Source organism: Syngnathus typhle, linkage group LG6 (assembly GCF_033458585.1).
Source record: "Syngnathus typhle isolate RoL2023-S1 ecotype Sweden linkage group LG6, RoL_Styp_1.0, whole genome shotgun sequence".
Lineage (NCBI taxonomy): Eukaryota > Metazoa > Chordata > Actinopteri > Syngnathiformes > Syngnathidae > Syngnathus > Syngnathus typhle.
This window is the reverse complement of record NC_083743.1, coordinates 2,335,962-2,356,601: the sequence shown is the minus strand read 5'-3', so window position 1 is coordinate 2,356,601 and position 20,640 is coordinate 2,335,962. Positions and strand designations below refer to the sequence as shown.

At 49.3% G+C, this 20,640-nt stretch overlaps 2 protein-coding genes and 1 long non-coding RNA gene across 3 annotated transcripts in view; 1 reads left to right on the top strand and 2 right to left on the bottom strand.

The window, feature by feature from the left end:
• Positions 1 to 1,533, bottom strand: part of LOC133155619 (protocadherin-16-like) — a 55,713-nt gene extending 54,180 nt beyond the window's left edge. The window contains exon 1 of the mRNA XM_061281077.1: positions 1,173 to 1,533. The gene's annotated coding sequence lies outside the window, so the exon portion shown is untranslated. The remainder of the gene's footprint in view (positions 1 to 1,172) is intronic.
• Positions 1,534 to 9,466: 7,933 nt separating this feature from the next.
• Positions 9,467 to 19,671, top strand: urb1 (URB1 ribosome biogenesis homolog). The gene is made up of 39 exons (XM_061280088.1): positions 9,467 to 9,709; positions 9,809 to 9,948; positions 10,017 to 10,168; positions 10,245 to 10,374; positions 10,459 to 10,555; positions 10,624 to 10,709; positions 10,782 to 10,907; positions 11,006 to 11,136; positions 11,200 to 11,395; positions 11,460 to 11,597; positions 11,775 to 11,936; positions 12,021 to 12,141; positions 12,203 to 12,325; positions 12,387 to 12,499; positions 12,559 to 12,666; positions 12,734 to 12,850; positions 12,922 to 13,060; positions 13,137 to 13,295; positions 13,369 to 13,565; positions 13,689 to 13,904; positions 13,979 to 14,164; positions 14,241 to 15,054; positions 15,140 to 15,338; positions 15,402 to 15,588; positions 15,684 to 15,742; positions 15,813 to 16,012; positions 16,074 to 16,184; positions 16,285 to 16,348; positions 16,420 to 16,588; positions 16,874 to 16,976; positions 17,055 to 17,215; positions 17,288 to 17,399; positions 17,476 to 17,582; positions 17,701 to 17,844; positions 17,914 to 18,023; positions 18,135 to 18,329; positions 18,396 to 18,637; positions 18,728 to 19,267; positions 19,352 to 19,671. Exons 1-39 carry the CDS (start codon positions 9,583 to 9,585, stop codon positions 19,525 to 19,527), a joined length of 6,657 nt encoding a protein of 2,218 aa, XP_061136072.1. The 5' UTR covers positions 9,467 to 9,582; the 3' UTR covers positions 19,528 to 19,671.
• Positions 19,438 to 20,632, bottom strand: LOC133155087 (uncharacterized). The gene is made up of 2 exons (XR_009714573.1): positions 19,746 to 20,632; positions 19,438 to 19,689 (listed from the first exon to the last, which is right to left on the bottom strand). It is a non-coding gene; the product is annotated as an uncharacterized LOC133155087 (long non-coding RNA).
• Between the last annotated feature and the right edge of the window lie 8 nt (positions 20,633 to 20,640).

Here is a 20,640-nt window from a genome sequence, read left to right as displayed (position 1 = left end):
GCTGACTTGTTTTTATTTACAGTACAGAGTGAGGGAGGGAGGGAGGGAGGGAGGGTCGGAGGCATCATCGGGGGAGTGCGCTGGCAAACTTCAACTGCTGTGGAAACTGATTATAAAGTCATATATGCAAAAGAACGTTTGCTTTTTGTTCTACATTTTGTTAGTATGACTGTACATGATGCTTTGCCTTAACACTCACACAGTCACACTCAGAAAACGTAATTTAATATAGTGTATTGTATTTTTGACTGCACACAAGACATTACTTTGCGACTTGCAAGTTTTGTTTATGTGAGTAAAACAAGCATTAGCGTTTTTTTCACATGTACAAAACTCCCAAATTCCCAATACTGCGCAAATACCGTTTTTTTCCATGTATAATGCGCCCCCATGTATAATACGCACCCTAAAAATGGCATGTCGATGCTGGAAAAAAGCCTGTACCCATGTATAATACGCACCCAAATTTTGACTCCTGCTTAAGTCTGTAAACGTAAAATTATTTCAGAAAAAAGATCATCTTTGGGAACAACCGGATGTTATTCTGCCGGTCGGTATCACTGCGCATGCGCTAGCAAACTCGATAGCGAAGAAATGTTTCGGATTTGTGTAGGGTACATTGTGACAGCAAACGAGCAGGTGATCGAGCAAGCGTCTGATACCAGAGCATTGTGTTCGTATGGAGCGTGTTTGAAGTGAACAGCAGAGAAGAAAGCCCATCTGTAATGGCAGCCTCCGTATCATATCCAGATAAAAAAAAAAAAAATTGTACCCATGTATAATGCGCACCCCAGATTTTAGGACAATAAATTAGTTAAATTTTGCGCATTATACATGGAAAAAAACGGTACTGCAATTAGAGCTTCTTTTTTTTTTGCAGAAAATGAGCAATGATCAAATATTTATTTCTTACCAGAGCTGCAAATAAACCAAAAATTGTGTGCGTCTACACGGGAAAAAAATCATAAGCTGTTTTGCACGCATAGAGATGCTATCCTCATTAATTAAGTGAGCATCATTTCTGAAGCTCAGTGATGACGACCAGAAAGCAACATATTGGGAACACCTCACACTGTACTGGCATGCCGCCGAGCAACTTGTACGTCCATTCATTAATTAAAAAAAAATAAAAATAAAGTTACGCGTCAAAATATTGCGAGGTGGCTACTTACATTCATGGGTTTCTTGTCAGGTGGCGAAATTGAAGTCGTCCAACATCAACAACAACAATACTTTTGAAAACTCCTTTCAATGCTTCCCAGTGAAAAGCAAAAAGAAAGTGAGAGTCGCATCCATCTTCACGAGAGGTGCACAACACAAAGTTTGTGCACTTGCAAACTTGGGAAAAACTTCCTCATGAGGTGCTTCCTTCCTTCCTTCCTTCCTTTCCCGATCTGCATCCAGTGGTGGTATGGAATGGCTGCCTGGCCCGTAAAGACGAAGTGCTTACGAGAATCCGAGTGGTGTTCCAGCCGCTTCCTTGTGCTCTCTCCTAAATGTGATATCTTCAACACATGACTGGAGTGGAGTGGAGTGGAGTGCAGGCTGGCAGCCTCCTCCTCCTCCTCCTCCTCCTCCTCCTCCTCCTCCTCCTTCACCTTGCAGCGGCCACAAAGAGGTGGGGGGAGTTGAATCCTGCACTCTGCTGCCCCCTTGCTTTTCGCAGTGGAACTGCATCATGGGAGACCATCACTTCCAGTAGAAACGTCAATTTAGTTTGGTCAGTCGGCGCAAAAGTACTTATCAGCTCTGCTCGAGGGGGCATTCTACACTTTATATGAAATAAATGTTCCTTCGCGTGAGTCATAAAATATTGAGTGGCTTCGCATTTTCCACCGAGGCTCATCCTTGGCTTTCGAGTACAAGAGCAATTGATGAAACCAAGATCTATCACTCACATTGCGCTTTTTTTCCCCTTGAGGTTATCACCCCGAGCAGCCTTGAATTCCTTCTAATGTCACCGAGCTGTGTCAGCAGCGACCCTGCTGTCAAGCTGCCGACATTTCATTAGGGAAGGTGTCGCTCCCTTTGCGTTTCTCAACGTGAACTATGGCGAGGTTCTGCTGAGCTGACATAGTGCAGCCTAGCCGCTCGATGAGTGCTGTTTCCTTTTCATGTTTCCTAATGTCTAAAACATTTGTTGAATCAAAAGAAGTCACGGGAGGAGAAGAGTGTAACGATGTGACACGGGTCGTTTCCAGCGGGCTTAAAAGTTTGGGCTAAAGCTTTTTAACATGACCCACTTTGTCATCAAATATGTGACGTTCCCCGTTCCAAGTCTTGATTGTGACAGAGCACACTGGCAAGGCCCACGCCACGCCACGCCACGCCACGCCACGCCACCAATTCATTTCATATTGTCGTCTTGTTTGTGTTGTTTATGCTTGATGAAAGATGACACTGATCACACAAATCTTTCTTGAAATTAATTGCAGAGATGACGGATGATGTTTTTGTTTTCCCCGCGTCTTTGGTTGATCACTCGTCGATATATTATATTTGGGGTGGAAGTCATTAGCGTCGCCTCCAGACGGGACGATGGATGGTCAAATATCCTGCAGACGGCAATCATTCCTGATGTCCATAATGGTTTTTTAAAGCCATAAAAGGAAGACGCCTCGAAGCTTCACGGCGACGACGTGCTGACACGTCGTAAATTTGTATGAAATATTAAGAAAGTTGTTCCAAAGTGATACTTTGAGTTTAAAGCCTTATGGAGACTTACGCCACAAGATTAGGACGCGATGCATTAAGTACGTCTGCAATGATTCAAGTGGCGCTAAGTTCACTTGTGACTTTCAGCCAGTTGCGAGAAATTTGGTGGAGGACAAAAAGATCTCAAGGAGCCATTTTGGGCCAACTCCAAGGTTGGTCGGTCAACTCCTACGATGAGCCCCAACGCAACTTTGACATGACAAATGTATCAGAACAGCAAACATGGAAAAGTGAATCAGCATTGGAGCTGGATTTTGCTCTAACTTCCAGGCCTCAAGTCCTTGGCGTAAATTCTTCCAAATGAGCTCCAATTAAAAGTGAGCAGATAGCAGACGATCCATTTTAGGCAGGAGTTTTGCTCGGCAATTTGCGTCTTAAATTTGGATCGTTTTGAGCATTTCTGTGCAATCTAAAGACTTCAGCCAGGACTTGATATTTCCAACCAATAAAACTTCACATCTCTTGGAATTGGTTTCCTATATTTGTTTTCCTTTCTTTACAGAATGCTGCTCTGCTTGAGCTCGGCGCCCAAGTTATCATTTGAATGCTCCTCGTTAGTTTGGTTTTCCAGGTGGATGGGCATAAAAGCTGCAGTTTGGTTTTATTCTTTCTATCAGCAGGGGTCTAATGTGGACTCCGACTGAGGCAAAACACAAAGCAGAGGCACCCGTGCTCCGTTTCCTGAGGAAATTGGAGCTGTTGTGAGAATATTGGAGGCTTTTGAGCCCATCTGTGTTCTCCTGCAAGGTTTGCGAGGTGTCCTGCGCCGATGCCTTCGCAAAAACAGGTGCCTCTTGTTTGGTGGCAAACTTTGCTGAGCTTTTAAACATTCCTGTTTAGTGTCACCCCTGCCAAGACACCAGAAATTGCCCTTATAAATCTTCTCCAGCAGGCAGATGGTCGGACGCCTAAATCCACATTGTTGTCGTGTCACGTTCAGTCTGAGAGCGACTCATTCATTTCCGCTTCTGTCAGAACGTAACTTGTCATCACTGTTTGATTAATTTTATGTTTTTATAGCCTCTGCTAATATCTGGGTGTTTATTTACTTTTGTCTGTGATCAAGATATCTCAAAGTTGAAGAGAAACGTTGTCTAGCTTTGGGCCTCGCTAGCCGGATTGCGACGAGAGTCGCGGCGACGGCTTTGACGGATTGACGGGCTCATCTTCCAATCCAACCTATCGATAGAGTTCTATTCCAAACCAAACGTTTAAAATAAACAGCAATTAATCTGTCAAGTCAAAGGCCCAAGTCTTTAACTTCCAAGATTATATCAACTTAAGTGTTTTAGTTTCTGGCAAGTCAAGTCATCAAAACAGATTCAAGTCCAAGTTGCAATGACTCCATTTCAACATTTGCAGTTGCGACTGCCTCGTTACCTTACGAACTGGACGGTGAGCCAGGAAAAAAAGCCTTTTGTCCTTTTGGGTCATTAAAATATGGCCATAAAATGGACAAGACAAGAGCCAAACATCGACATGTTCTTGAAGAAGCCAGTTTGGGGCTCTGGCTCTCAACAATGACACCTCCAAATGTCTCTAATTAACACACAATCAATCACGGCGTCCCGCCACGTCGTTCTCACCGCGGGACGAAATTCCTCACGCATTGTCAGGAATGTCCGAGCGATTCTGATGGAGATCTCTCCAGGAACGCATTGTGCGGCCCCCGAAAAGGAGAAGGAATGCGCCGCATTGAGAGCCACGCTGTGGAATGTGCAGCCGCAACAATGTTTGCTGGGAGAGGACGCAACAAAGGCCGAGAGAGGAGAAGACCTTTCATCCTTTCACAAAAGCGCCGGCCGGCCGGCCGGCCGGCTCTTGAGAAAGCAACAACAGTCTGCTCAAACCGTCTCACCATATGCGCGCTAGCCGATAATTTACGGGCTCGATGAATATCTACTCCACATAAATCCCTTTGGCAGCTTTTTACAGACGGTCCTAAAATAGAGCTGACAAACTGTCATTTAAAATAAGCGCGACGCAGCGGCTTGACTTGACTTAATGACGCACTGACGATGACGAACAGGTTGCTAATGACTCCGGCGGTTCCAAGGCCGCTCGGTGGTTGTCTCGAAGGTTTCCAACGAGACCGTGGTGGAGCGCGGCGGCGGGCGGGATCAACTGAAAGGAGCCTTTTTTGTTCACAATGAATGAGTTGCTGCGAGAAGATTTTCTTTGGCAGGCCCAAAGCTCCCCTCACCGGAAACGTACACGACCCACACCCTTCTATCAACATGGAAAATATATTGCGGCAGTGGGGACCTAAAAGGATTGGCGTCACTCAATCATAACCGGCATGCAGACAAAAGAAAATCTAAGTAAACATTTGTTCCCTCTCCTAAACGAGACCCAGATGGGGAATAAAAAGGGTCGAAAAGGCTGCAAACCGTAGTGGTGTTTGCAAAACAGCTTTTCATTTTGGAAGGATTTTCGCCGCATTTTTGCGCTCCTCAATTAGCGCTGAATGTGTTGGAGGCTAGCAACGACCCATTTTGGTGCAAATCCAAGAAAGAATGCAGAATAGAGCATCTGTTTCCACTCTCGCTAACATTGTGTGATATTTTCTACCTTTAAAGTTGAGCCAAATTTGTCAAAGTGATTTTCACATGCCAAAGTGAAAAACAAAGAACCGAAATGAATGCACCAAATATTGATTGAAACCATTACTAGTCATGGATTTGCAATTAACCATGCGCTATGTCAACGAGAGTTGCAAAAAGAAAACTTCAGTTCAGTTTTTGCAGCCATAACTAGCAGAAGCACCAAAGGCATTGTTAGCAATGCTAAACGCTTCCTTATGCAGATGCAACCAAAAAAGAAGCCCTTTGATTCCCGGCTCCAACCACACATCAAAACAGCAAAACGGAAAGATTTACGGGGTGATTTTTCTTTCTTTCTTTTTCTCTATTCATAACCGGTAATTAAAATATTTATACATCTCGTCGAGGATGCGGAAGCTGCGGCGGCGGTGGCGGCTCTTATTATTGACAAGACGCAAGGCAGCCAAACACAGTTGATGATTGCTCCAAGTTTTTATCACCACCCTTGAATTATTACCGACTTGACTTGCTTGTTATATTTTGGAAGTTAGAAGATCAGCAGCGATTTCGAAAGGTTTCCCGGCTAAAATAAATGTTTCTGCTTCTGATACCTTTTCAACGCTTTGTGAAACGGCCTTCGGTCAAGCAGCAGCAGCAGCAGCAGCAACACGCCACGCCGAGGCAGGATGTGGACTTTTCCGAGGTGATGCGGAATAAATCGGACCTCGCATCAACGTCTCATGGCTCAGCGTTGCTCAGCGTTGCTCAGCGTTGCTCATATGCACACGGCATGCGCAAAGGCTATAATCAGCCGCTCGCTCCTTTTATTAAACGGCTAGCAAGGCCGCAACTAAAACTAGCGCAGAGCTCTCACATCACAACTGACACACGCACGTGCAATGATTTTAATCACAAGCGAGGTCAATGAATCTGTTGCCTGGCGACCGACCACATGGCCTTTCCTCCCCTTTTTTTTCCAACCTTTGATGGCCGGTTGAGGTTTGGAGGAGTCGCCGTGTGACTCATGCCTTCGGAAGCCTCGAGCCAGTTCGCTCGTGGTAACTAACGGCCCGGCTGACGGCCCAGATAAAGTTGTGCTGTGATCAAAGTGCAAAGGGAGGATACAAGACGGCGGCGTGGAGCGGAGAGAGAGAGAGAGAGCGGAACGTGGAAGTGAGACAATGATTGGGAGTCGGATCTAACAGCGACTTTGTAGCCTCCAAGTCTTAATCCTGGCCAGAAAACTCTTTTTCCTCTAATCTCTGTCCGGAAAAGATAACTTGAAAAAGACCATTTACACCCAGTTGCGATACGTACGCTGTCGCCGTCACTAATGGTAAAAACGTTTTTTACGTCCATCAAAATGAATAGGCCGACTGTGATGTTTCTTACATGGGCAACTCACCCAAAACGTGTAAATGTGTCAACTGAAACTTGCAAGCCACTAAAAAGTACATTTGAGTTAATATTTCACTTTTAAACTGCTGGTGGGGTTTTTTTCATCTTAAAAAAAGGAAATGTACAAACGCCTCCTACTATATGCAGTATAGACTACACAACAAATTGATGGATAACTAGTTTTCAAATTTGAAACAAGTTAAAAAAATGATGAAAAAAGATGAATGGTAAAAAAATGCGAGCAATATTGTTTTGAAAGTGAAGACAATTTGCAATGTTAGAATTTGATTTGTCTTGGCGGGCCACATAAAAAGATGCGGCGGGCCGTATCTGGCCCCCGGGCCTTGGGTTTGACACCAAAGCTACAGATGAACAGCGCAGTCAGTGAAGGGCATCATCACATCGCCTAACTTCCTACGAGACCTCCCTTAACTCCTCCTGCCGAGATGCGAGTCGAGGAGTCGGAGGAAGCCATGCGCACGGAGCCAACAGAAACACAAGGCCTGGCTTTGATTCACCGAGCGAGACAACCTCATTCATGAAGGAAGAGCGAGAGGAGGAAAGAGGTCACGGCGAGGCCGCGGCACCAAACGACTCTTCCCGAGTCGCGGGGTGCTCTTCCAGCCATCTTGTTTTCATGGCGCGCAGGAAGAGGGGAAGAATAACACAGTGTCGTTTTGGTGCTTCTCGAATCGCCGCAGGGAGGCTGCCAGGCAGGAAGCTCCTCTGCTGAGCATCTCCTCTCTGGAATTGACATCAACGTTACGTGCAGCACGGCGAGGCCTCGCTCCCGAGGCGCCGGCCGGGCCTGCTTGATGCAATTTCTCCTCTTTCTCTCAACCCTAAGATCGACTCACGCTGTTTCCGACAAGAACAGAAAACTATATAGTGAAATATCAGCCCGGCACTGCCCCATTCATGAAAATGAAAGTCCAGTGGTATGCAAAGAATGGCTGAATGACATGTTCCATTTGTGCAAATTGTGATTGCGGCCATTCAATTGGGCGCAAAAATGCATTTCAGCTGCATAATCCTTCCCCGTGAAGCTTCTGAGGACCAATGAACCAGGATGGAAATTGAACTAACATGGAATTGCATGACAACTTGTCATCCAACACAGTAGCTACCAAAAAACAACATTTTTACAGCATTGCCCCAAAATGTTTGGCAATGTTTTCAATCAGCGCTCCAAATAGCGACAAGCCGCAAGCCCCGTGGCGCACCCGATTTGAAACTGGATCGGGCCTCCAGAACATCTGCACCTTACGTGAGACGCGTCTGGCCCCCGTTTCCCCGACGCGCGGAGGGAGGGGCGTGGCCGCCGGCAGCTGCAGCCAACCGCTCCCAGATGTTGCCGATAGATAGGGCCCCAGCCGGCGTCTGGCGGGATGACGATTGATCCCGTGCGCCGAGGGCCCGCCAGGCTCGGCGAGGGCCCGACGGAAGCTCGGCGAGCCTGGCGGAGGAACCTGCGGTGCGCCAAAAGTGGCTTCAGATGCGGGGAAGAAAAAAGGCTCTTGGAAGCCGCCCGGCTATCTCCTAGCGAGCCAGACCGAGCTGGGCCGCTTACATTGTAATCGAAGCGCTAAACACATCATCTTGATCTACGGGGTACCCTCGTGACTTTGATCCCTTTGCCCGAAATAAAGGCCAACGGCCCACATGTGCACGAGAAGAAGATGTCTAATGCCGTCTAATGCGTAGCAGTGCTGTCGTTTTTTTGGACCCGCCATTATGTTGGAGAGGCATGATAGTATTTTGGGAAGAGGAGGTCCAGAGCATTAAAAATAAACACGGCACTTATGGTGCAGAAAAGGGCAGCCTGTAGCTGCGGCTCCTCTTTCCCTTCCTGCGAAAGAACGGCAATAACAGATAAGCAGATGATGCCATGCAGCCGAGTTCAACTTGGAACATTTCCCCAGGAAACAAGAGTAGGCGTCCATTATCACTCGACAATAGAACGGTGAAAGCTTTTGTGAATCACCGATGGCCGAAAACCAGCAAGTAAACTTCTCAAGATAATGAATCCTGAAAAAGTCCTAATAAGGCCCTAGATGGACATTTTTTTCCCTCTGGTTCCGGTTAAAAGAAATGTTCAAGTAAAGTACAGAGACGTGAACAATCTACATGACGAGATAAAATATGACTACTTAACGTTACTTCCCGCCAGCTCTCGTGAGTCTTTAATAAAAAGAAAGTGGAAAACCTGCCAGCTCCACATCAGGGAGTTTGGGAGTTCTGTTTCTAAATCTTAATGACTTTGACATCATAAACAAGCTTGTGATTAATGCCGTTGTAATCTTCTGCAAATATTTGCACATTTCAATGTGATGTGCCTTCGAGGCAACTCCCAATTTGTTATCATTCGGAACGTTTTCCTTATTTTCAGCAGTTCTTTCCTACGGGGTCTAGATGTGAAATGTATTTGCTTTCATGTGCAGCATGAATACATTTTCCCTCGTCGGGCTTTCACCCCGAAACGGGCCTTATAAATAGTTTGCGTTGGTTTGATGTGTTTTTTTATAGCATGCACAGCTGCAGCGGGCTGTAACTCGCTCGAATCGGGAGGAACAACCAATTGCAAATTCCAGACGCAAAGCCTCATCGTTGACGTTGCAATCTCAAACTTGGTTCGGTGAGAAAAAGTGACTCTTAGTGGTCGCAATCGCAAGCAGCTGTAGCAAGCATCAATAATAATAATAGTAATAATGATAATAATATCATCTCCTCTCGGCGTCTAAAATATTCTAGGCGCATCGGCCACTACGCGGAACGTTTGTGAAATCACTGAGTGTTTCCTACCGAGTGACAGTTGTGTCGGACGAGTTCTCTCTGTTTACACCGCAACGTGGATGGAAGTGCTACTACGATGATACTTGAATCAGAGTTTATTTAACACGAGTTTGGTTGCGTCGACATTTTAAAAATGGGCCAAAAGCGTAAAAGTGAGCACGCGTTGGAGCCTGACACGGCGGCCAAGAAAGAAAAAATGATTGAGTTCAACGGGACTCATTTTAAAAGCATGCTGAGAGATCCCACCGCAGCCTTGAAAGGTAAGTCTTTCTTTCAATCAATCCGCAAATGAATATCAATGCATTGTTATGATTCACAAGTGTGCCACGAAATTAAATGTGATCTGGTGTCACCTCCAGGACTTGAAACGTTCATAGCAACCGCCAAGAAGCTTCCATCATCCGAGTTGTATGATGTGGTTGAAGGTTACATTAAAATCTCCATGGATTGCGCCGAAATATTCAAACTGCTGGAAGGAGAGAAACAAACCGAGAAAGAGGTGACTCGATTTTCATATCCTATTTTGTCCGAAAATGAACATGTCATCATTGGAGCTTTGCTGTTCAGATGGTGCTGATCTTTGAGAGTCTGGAGATGATTCTTTTGAGAACCGCCAGTGACCTGTCCCACTTCAACATGGTGGGCAACGCCATTGTGAAAAAGATCATTTCTGCTCACATGAAGCTGATTCAAAGCGGCTTTTATTCAACAAACAACAGGTCTGTCGCTTTAGCGCAACTGCACGAATGCAGAAACGGCTTTCATTGGGTGATATTATTGTTTTCCCGCGGACAGATTGGTTCGTCAGTGCCTGAGCCTCCTGTCTGCTTCCGTATCTCAAGGGCCTGAAGCTGCCAGAGAAATCTTGAGTCACATTTACATGCACAAGTCCCTCGCTGGGCTGGCCAAAAGGAAAGATAAAACGGTGAGAAGACTCCAAAACCATTTGATAACGGGCAAAGAAAAGACACTCCGATCAATCCAACATCTTCTGCTCTTCTTTTACCAGGGAAGACCCGACGTCCGCATGGCCTTCATCCAATTTGCCCTCTCCTTTTTGGTGTCAGGGGACAACGCGACAGTTGGACTGATTCTAGAGGTCAAAGGTAATCACGATCCCATCACCCGGCAACTTTCTTCGCCGTGCTGCTAACGTGTTCATGTGTTGCGGCAGAGCTTCTGCCTGAGATTCTGAGCACGGGGCTGAAGGAGGACAGGATGTCCATCGTCAATCTCATCTTGTCCACGCTGAAGACCAGAGTGAGTCAATGCTTTTTCTTTTACATACAAATATGAATATGACGTTTATGATGATATTTTGTCTCATCGCAGGTGGTGTTAAACAAGGCCATCAGCAAAACGCAAAAGGTGCGCTTTTTCACAGCCGCACTCTTGGCCAACATCGCCTCGCTGTATAAATGGAACGGGATTGTGGACGCCAGCGCCAATGAGGAGGACGTGAGTTTTTATCTTGTCCCAATCTCTTGCTCTGTCCCGGCAGCCCCCCACTTTTGACTTCAATGCTATTCGTATACACGATTTTTTGGCGCTAAAAGATGGAGGAGGACTCTCAGAATGCCGCGATGTCGCTGGTGCGGGAGATGGCTCACGGTTTCCTTCTGGACTTGTGCTGCTCCCGAAAGTACGGCATCAGCTTCCACGATGCCAGCTTTGGCACGGCGGGCAGGTAAGTCGTCCGTTTGGCCAATCCGCACGGAGACAGAAGCAACCGCCTCGTCTTTCCCCGCAGAGTCGGCAACATCGTGCTGCTTCAGTTCCTGGTGGGCCTGAAGCAAGCCACGGAGGATGAGCTGGTAGCCCAGCTGGTGGTCCGCACACTCCAAGCCAGTCCGGACCTCCTGGCGCGCTACTTCAAAGAGACGCAGTACTCGTACTCGCCCCGCCTGAAAAGTGCCTGGCAGGGCAATGTCGGGCTGCTCAAGAAGGTGAAAATAAAATCCCATGGCCTCCAGCGTACAGCGCTTGTAACGCTTGCGCCTTTTGCGGCAGATTTACGAGGCCCAGCCGGATATCGACGTTGTGTTTGCGAGCGGCGAGCTGATTCCTCTCCCTCGCTTGCTCGCCATGATCACGGTGGTCTCGCTGCCTCCCGTCTGCAACAAGGCCTTCTTCACGCAGGGCCTCCATGTAAGCGTCCCAATGTTGCAAAACTAAACCCTGGCTAAAGGTTAGTCTTGCAATTAGAAGATGTTTGAGATACAATTCAATCACTTTTTTTTTAGGGAGGGTTGCCGCATAGCACAGACACACCACGAGAGGGCGCTAACCGAGAATCACTAAACCGCTCGTCTCCTTTGCCGACAGTTTCCCAACTCAGCGATGCAGATCACCACCTTCAACATGATGATCTTCATCTTGAATAAAGCCAACAAGAACTTGGAGTTCCTCGCGGAGCACCACTCGGACGTGTACGCGGCGCACACCGTGGCCGAGCTGGCGCAGCAGTACCGAGAGATGCTTTGCAAGGTGACCGCGAGTCCACGCCCGCTTCCAAAGCCTGAAATCAAGCTTCGGCTTCTTCTTCTTTTTAAAGCCCTCTCCTTTTGCCAGATTTTGCCAGATATGACGAGCGTGGTTTCAAACTGGCAGTCGCTCGGCAAGAAGGACAAAGATGACGGAAGTACGAAAAGCAAGGAAGCCCGTGCCAAAGAGGACACAGACACTTTATTAGGTACGCTCGCGAAGAACGACTTTTACCAGAGCAGAGAGCAATCGAGTCGACTTGATTGCAGATGGCGACACACCCGAGCTCGTCCTGCTCAAAGCCCTCATCCTGAAGGTGGTGTGTCTCTACCAAAAAGTTGTGCCCCACTTGGTTACTCAGTGCAAGTTTGACTTCAGCAAGCTCCTCAAAGGTAAGAAAGTGCTTTTAAAAGGTTGGTGGGAGCCGCGGCGACGCTTTCCGTTGTTTTCAAGGCATCGTGTCGGAGGGAGGTGTGAACGAGGGGGTGGCCCCCATCTTGCAGCATCAGATACTACAGCTGGCCTTGGACCTTCCCGCAAGCAAGTTCTCGTGGTTCCGTCTACAGGTAAGAAGATTGTGAAAAACACTTGCATGCATTTCTCCCAAATCTTTGGCTTTCCGCAGGAAGCTGCAGATACCGACGAGAAGTCTGTGCTCTATCTGCTCCTCAAGATGTTTGTCGGCAGCCGCTCCGGCCAACTGAAGACCTCCACTCGGATGCTGCTTTTGAAAGTAAGGAACGTGATTAAGATGTGCACCAGAAGCCGTGGCTAACACACCGCTCTTGTGTGATGTTTAGGTGTTGAAGGACAGCGGCGTGTTTGAGTACACTTGGGCTGAACTTGAACTCTGGTTGGACCAGCTGGACAAAGTAGAACCCGGCCAACAAGAGCCGGTCATCCGGTTCTTGGAGAGAGTGAGCGAGCGAGCAAAGACACCCGCTGAACTTTCGAGGGACTAAACGATGATTTCTTTTTTTCTTTGTAGGTGTTTGTCAAGCTGGTGTGCCATTCGCACTTGTACACGGATAAAGTGGCCAGCCTGGTGCAGGAGGCGGCCGAGCAGCAGGCCAACTCCGGCAGCCGGGAGGGAGACGGCGCCAGCGTGTGCGTGTCGCACATCGACGGTGAGCCTCTTCACCTTTTGAGGAGATGTGTCACTTGACGTCGTCGCAATTTTGTTCACGTCTCCGCTCCCGCCAGATGTCCTGGACATGCTGGACGTCATCATGGAGGGCAGCGAAGGCGACGCGGACGAATTTGGGCCACCTCTGAGCGAGGACCTCGTGGTTCAGACCTTTCCCTTCAGCGTGGCCGTTCCCGCCGCGCTGGAGGCCCGCAACAAACTCACTCCAGACCAAGGTGACGACTTCTTCCTTTAGTCGACAATTCCTTGTGAAAGAAAGACCTGCTGATAACGCGTTCCCTCCTGTAGGGGGCGTGTTTGAGTACCTGTCGGCCGTGCTCTGTCACGTCCTGCACGGCCAGCGCGACCCGCTTCCGCTGTGCTTGGGTCTGCTGCAGTACGACAAAGAGCTGGCGTCGATGTCCTCTGAGCCGCACATCTCGGTGGTGGAGCTTTACCGCTATTACTCCAAGTGGCTGCCGCCGGCACCGTGTCCGATCCAGCTGGTCAGTTTGCCCGAGATCATCTTGTCATGTAAAGCAAAGAATGGGACTGAAGATAAAACCAATTTGATGTTGCTTCTTTTTGTCCAAATGAAGTGACCATGAAATGTTTTTTTCTTCTGGCAGTTTAAATTGTCACCATATCAGCCTGGCAAAACGTCAACGGCGAGCTTCAACGCTCTAATGAAAGCCGCGTACCTGGACGGCCTGAGTTCCGTGGCGGAGGACAACTTCGGGACACAGGCGGAGGTCGCCATAGGTTCCATGTCGCTCGCCGACTATCCGCTTTCTGTCAAGCAGATTCTACTCTACATCAAATCGGCAGTGGACAACCTTAACACGGTAAGAGTAGTCGCTGGGACATCTTCAAAGTCGCGCTCACTTGACGTTGAGAATTTTGCTTCGCTTTCGCACAGTTTTCCAAAAACAGCGGCTTGGCCATTTTGAAGAGCTTAATGCAAATCCTCCAAGATCTGGTGCTTAAGCTACAAAGCTGGGAGGTACCCTCGGAGCCTCATCCCGCTGAGCAGAACACGCAAGATGGATCGGACCTCTTCCTGGACACGGACTGCTCCAACACTGCGGAGGCAGACAAAAAGCTGGTCAGGAGCCACGAGATCTGACAAAAGGTGCAATTTGAAGGAAAATGCTATAAAAGGCTCCTGGTGTGTTTTTAAGACGCTTCTCTCAGCCCTGAGCGCCATCTTCAAGCATCCCTACATGGAGCAGTGGTACCTGTCTCCGGAACGGGCCAGCCTGCCCCCGCACTCTTTGAACCCTGTGCGACTCAAGCGCATGTGCGCTCAGCTGAGCGACGACATCACCGCCCTGTTGACGATGAGCGCACCCACCCTACGCGAGCTGGGTCACACGGAGCTCATGGCGCCCTACGCCGAGGCCATCCAGAACGCCGTGCGCAGGGAGCTGCTGGACACCACTTCCCGGACTCCCGAGACGCAATCCAGAGCGTTCCGGGCCTTCCTGTCCTTGCACGGCTACATGGAGCCCTCCAAAGTGAGGGACGCCGTGTCGGCGTTGCTGCTCCTGCCGCAGGAGAAGCTCGTCACCGCAAAAGAGCAGCTGAGCGTTTACGGCCGGGCCACGCTGGAGGTTCTCACCAAGAATCGGGAGCGGGACGACGGCATCTTCTTGTCGCGGGCTCACTTAGGCGGGCTGGGGACACTGCTGCTGTCCTGCCCCGGCCCGGAACCGGAGGCCTTCCTGCTCCGCACGCTGTCCGGCGAGCCCGGGAGCGCCCGGCTGGTCCACACGGAAGTTCTGCGGCACTGCCTCCGCCGTCCTCCGGGTGACTCCCTGGCCATCGCCGAGCTGCTGTTGAGCAACTCCTCCACGCAGCGTCTCTGCTTTGAGACGTGGTGCCTCCAGCCAGGTAACGTGGAGAAGATGGCAGACCTGATGGAAAACTTTCTGCCGCTCATCAGAACGTACTTGCTGGTGGCGGGGCGAGCGGATCCGGCCGCGCCCAAAAACGGTTTGTATTGAAACGGCAAAAGAATGGGATTTATTGGAAAAATCATAAATTGGCTTATGTCGTGTTTCTTGCTGTATCGTTGCAGTCCAACAAGCAGTTTTAAAAGTCCTGAAGGAAAATCTCTTGTCCAAGTGGATCCGGTCAGCTCTCGGAGACGCGACAGAAGCCGCTTCGGTGGTCGAAGCGCTGGCGGCTCTGATCAAGCTTTCAGCAGACATCGGAGACATCGGGGACCTGATGAAGAACCTGCCGGACGCCCTTCAGAAAGTCGACGGCTTTGAAAGGTCCGTTTTAATTGAGCACGCGAGTCAGAACATGTCTAATGGGAGAGCGTTTTTGGCCGTCAGGTGGCAGCTGGTCGACGTCATCGCAGAGAAGCTGGCCGCCTGTCCAGAAGAAGATGTCACGTGGAGGAAGCGCCTCACCGCGTCTGCCATCAAGTGTCTGATTGCTTCTTACGGCCACACCAAAGATCAGGCGGCAACCTCCTCCGCCCAAGAGCGCGACCTTCTGGAAAGGCTGCAGAGACTCATCGTAAGTTGACGAGCACGTCTCCTCGTCCTTTCACTTGATCATCGAATGAAACCATTTCATCCTGTTGAGTTTGAACCCGTTTGGTTTCTACGCAGACATCGAGTGACGACATCGCCGCGGCCGACTGGCAGACTTTTGTGAAAAACGGACTGAAGTGAGCCGGTCATCACTCATGCTTTCATTTCTTGACAACCAAATACCAATTGCCTGGCGACGGTCTGCAGGTGGCGCTACAGAGACGAGCATTTCCTCAACGTCCTGAGGAGCCTTTTGGAAGCCGTGTACTGCCCGAGCGACGCCCCAAATAGTCTGATGCCCTTAGCTACCCTCCACATGATGACCAGCAGCCACTCTCTCTTCCTGCCCACCATGTTGGACGACAGCAATGACGATGGCGACAATCCCGCCAGGTGTCGGGTTAAAGGTGGGGGCAATACCTCCACAGTCCAGCAAAACTCCAATTCTGACTTTTTGTTGCTCTTCAGCGGCCTTGGCGTCACTCCTTCTTTGTCTGGTGAAGAAATGTCCGCAAGTGTGCAACCTGAATCACTTCTTAGTACTTTTGGGAGCGTACGGTGCCACGCTCAGCGATACGGGTAATGTTCACGTTTCAATTAGAAGTGACATGCCGGAAAAAAATATCAGATCAAAGAAGAAGATGTTGGAATGATCTCAAATGGTTTGTTCTTTACACAGATCAGACAATTCTGCTCCTCCTCCAGGAGTACGAAAAAAATCATGTCAGTCTTCTCCAATTTGAGTGAGCACCTTTTTATTTCTTCATTTGACTAATTGCTTGTGCACGCTCACAATTTGACAATTTCCCGGCAGGTCCCTTATTTGGGGTCCGGCGGCTTTGGAGCACCACAAAACCAGGAAGAGCTTGGGATCGTCTCTGTGGAAGCAGACCCACCCAAACGACCTTTTGGGATTGCTCGACGCTCACAAGATGCTCCGAACCATCGCGCAGTTCCCGCAGCGGCGGACCATTATCCTGCAGGTCTGCACATTTTTTACATTTATTTCCTTTTAGCTGTACTTGGTGTAAAAAAATTGACAAGCATGGGTGTAAATGACAAGTCTGTTTTGGCAAGAAGGAAAAAATAACCCTAAGAAAAATGATCATAAAAAAGAATAAATATAATAATAATGTCATTTTATTTATGGACGCCTCTCTCAACACTCAAGGTCACCTCACAACAAATAAAAAATCAAGCAATCATTTGGACAATTAAAAAAAAAAGAAAGACCTCCTGCTGTATTTATTTATTTTGAACATTTCCAGGCAGATCAAGTGCAGCTGTTCCACATCCAAGGCGTGAAGGAGCTCGACGGCTTGTACGACCCTTGCTTCCTCCTTCCCGTCTTCAGCACCATTCTCCGACCAGGTGAGCGAGCGGATTCCACCCCGGCTTCTCTCCTCGCCCGTCTTTCCTTCCTGTTGACCGCGGCGTCTCCTGTGGCAGAGTCTGTGGTGGACTGCTTCAAGTTTGTCTCCAGCCACGCCCTAGGCCTGACCTTGGTGGCTCTGAGCAGCTACGACGGCAAATTGCGAGCGGCGGCGTACCACGTGCTGAGCTGCTTCTACCAGCACCTGGATGCCGCTCGCTTCAGAGAGAAGAGACAGGTACAAAAGAAAATGGTCTCATAAGCTAAGAAAAAAAATCAGCACTGTTTTCTGAATTGAACTGGCCAACAGCTGCTCTACCTGCTGGACCTTGTGAAGAACGGCATTCGCACGCAGAATCAGCGGCTCCCCTTTGTCTTGACCATGTACATCAGCAAAGTGATTCAGCAGATGCTCAGACCCGGTGGGTGACCTTCAAACAATTACGCTCCGTGTTGCTGTCACTGACCTTCGCCCTCTGCGTTGCCACTCTCCCTCAGAGGACCACATGTACGTGGTTCTCAATCGATTCCTGCTGTCCCATCGGAGTTTGGACATGTGGAGAGTGCCCGAGTTCTTCAAGCTCTTCTACAGCTTTGACCTGGAGGTACGCTACGTGCCTAGCCAAACCGCTCAAAGCGCAAACAACGCTCGACCTCGATGTGCTTATTTTGGTTTGTGGGTCATGGCAAGGTGGAGCGACTGTTTGTTTGTTTCTCCCCAAGCACAAGACGGAGCGAGAGTGGATCCTGAGCGTGCTGGAGGAAGGGATAAATGACCAACACTGCTACGACATATGCAACCAGCAAGGCATCTTCCGCAGCCTCCTCGGCTTCAGCAGCAGCCCCTTGTGCGACGAACACGCTCAGGTAGTAGTTTGAGCCCGGACCGGACTCGGCGCGCGTTGTCGCGTCAAACTGAGAGACTTGCTCCACCAGGCGCAGATCTTCAGGGTGTTGTGTCGGGCGGCCCGTGTCAGCAGGGCAGCGTACGACCTGAGCAACAGCTGCGGCCTGCTCACCTGGCTCATACACACGGCTGAAAAAAGGTGAGCCGCTAATGTGGCGTTAGCGCCATCTTGGATCATAACAGTCGCTAAGCAAGTTTATATTTGCCTAGGAACAAATCAAATAACGTTATTGTTGATGACGGCCCACAGGAACCTCGGACAACATTTACTCGGCTCCATCATCGATCTGCTCCACGCATTGTGGCTGACCAACCTGGGCAAGAAGAAAAACCCCGTCGACAGCGGCGAGACGTCCGCGTCGGAAGGAGAGACGCTCAAGTGTCTCCCGCTCACACTCATCAACGAATTCCTATGCGTGGCTTTAAGCGTCAGCCGCCGCTTGAGGTAAAGGTGGCGCCGGCGTGAGAAGCACCTCTCCGTTCAGGGACGCTGACGTTGGCTTTCCGTCAGGTTGGGCGTGATCGCCGCCCAGCTCGCCACCTTCCTGCAGACCTTCTCGTCTATACTCCGGCATCGGGCGAGCGCTCTCGGCGCCGGCCAGCGGGCCGAGTGGACGACGCTGCCAGCTCGGCCTCTGTCCACCACCGAGGCGCTCGCTCTGCTGCAGTGCTGGAGCGCCTTGTCTGGCCGCGCCGCGCTCCTGGGCCAAATACAGGACTTGTGTGAAAAGCACAAAGTCAAGGAACTTTTGGGTGAGTGCAATTCATTGGGATTCCCAGGTCGCGACCAATCACGGCTCAGCGTGCAAACATTACATGACCCAACTCATGGCATCTATACAGGAGGTTCTGCGAAGGACAAGAACTGGGCAAAAGGCTCCCTAACCCTCACGCAAAAGGAGAAGCTGTCAGAGAACACCGAGACAGAAGAACAACGGCAGAGTGTCCTAGCCGAGTGCCGGTCCACTCTCTGCAGCATCGTTATGCACTGGCGACCCGCGTTTGGCCTCGGCCAAGGAAATCCCACGGAGGGTTCCGCTCTGCTGGCGGTGGAAACGGGCCACCTGCTCGCCAAGTGGTCCCTCAGGTGCCTGGCGGAGGACCCGTACGACGACGAACGCTCCGAGAGCTTCGTGCGCTGGCTGGAAGCCAACGTCACGGCGCACCAGGAGATGGCGGACGCGCTTCTGCGCGACCCCGGCCTCGAGGCAGACCTGCTTCGCCTCTACCATCGCGCCTGCCTCACGCCCACCGGCGAAACCTTCCGCTTGTTCACCCACGTTATGATGCGCTTGCTGGAGAGGCGAGGCCAACTCCCACCCACGCATCGAGCGATCGTTGCCGCTTGCAGCCCAGAAGACACTCGAGACGAGTCCAAATGCGGTAAGGATCCAAATGTTTAGTCTATTTGAAACCTTTGATCCGTTTGACCAATCACCTCACTGTTGGGGCATAACCCTTTTCTAGAAGCGGGCCTGGCTATGCTGTCCTTGTACATCCACGACGTGTGGGGCGGAGCCGACTCGCCACAAATCTTCCTTTCTCACGTCGCCATGGTGACGGGAGGCAAGCGTAAGCGGACTAAAGCGCACAAATCGGGCGTCAGCGCCGTTTGTCAGGACTTTGTAGCCATGACGACGTGAACTCTACGCAGCAGCGTGCGAGCGATCATGTTCAAATGTGACTTTTTCAGGACCAGAACAATTTCAGCCATTTTATTTGCTTCTTTTTGCTCGTAATTGTTCTCGTGGGTTTATATTAAACTGGATGATGTGTTTCTCCTCCGACTTCTGCGTCTACATCTCCTGCAACAAAACGAGACGGTAGTTTTTTTGTTGGTTCCATTTGAACTTGCACTCACCATGGCAAGTGGGCACTGCCTGACATGAGATTCAAGGTGAGGAAGAGGACCCCCACAAAGGCAGCCAGAGTGATCCAAAATGCAATAACGATGGAGTCTGAAAGCAGTGCTGCATTAGGTCATAGGAGAAGGGAAAAAAAGAAATATTCAAGCAAAGTGACTCACATTTGTTGTATTTTAACTTGCTTTGGTCCACAATTACTGGATCCACGTAGTCATAATAATATTCCCATCCGTCGAATGGCGCACTAGTCGAGTTGTCCATGGTGATCCCAGTTTAGGATGCTGCTGCTCCAGCTAACTTTTGGAAGAAATGTAATCAAGCCGTGTTATTCCAACAGAAAGTCGTCCTTGACTTGTTGCAAAATAGGCGGGGTCCTAACCAGTGACTGCCATGTGTAGTTTTGCAGTTGTGTTAAATTAAAAAAAAAAAAGAAAAACGATTAAATTGTTTCATTTTTCTGTTTTTTGCTATACAGGGTGGATCAAACCAACTTAATTTTATCTTATCTTTCTTGGCCTCCCTTCCCTCGGTTGCACGCATGCTCTCTTCACTTTAATTCTAATTTATGTGGGTTAATGTGACAATAAAACAAATCCTTTTGTGAGCACAAAGGGCATTTTTTCCCCAGACGACACTGTACTTCTATATTTTAGACAATGAAGGTATCTTTAGAATAAAAGACATACGATGGTAGAATTGTATACATTGTTCTATTCTTTATCTTGGAAATAGAATGCTGAGGAATACGTACAACAAGCATATTAGAAAGATATGAAATTAAGACGTCCCGTCGAGTCACTGCAATTTCTACTCCAACCACAGCACGGCGATGGTTGCCCAACAACACCTCGTTGCCAACAACCAAAGGACGTCAAGGAAGAAGGCTGACGT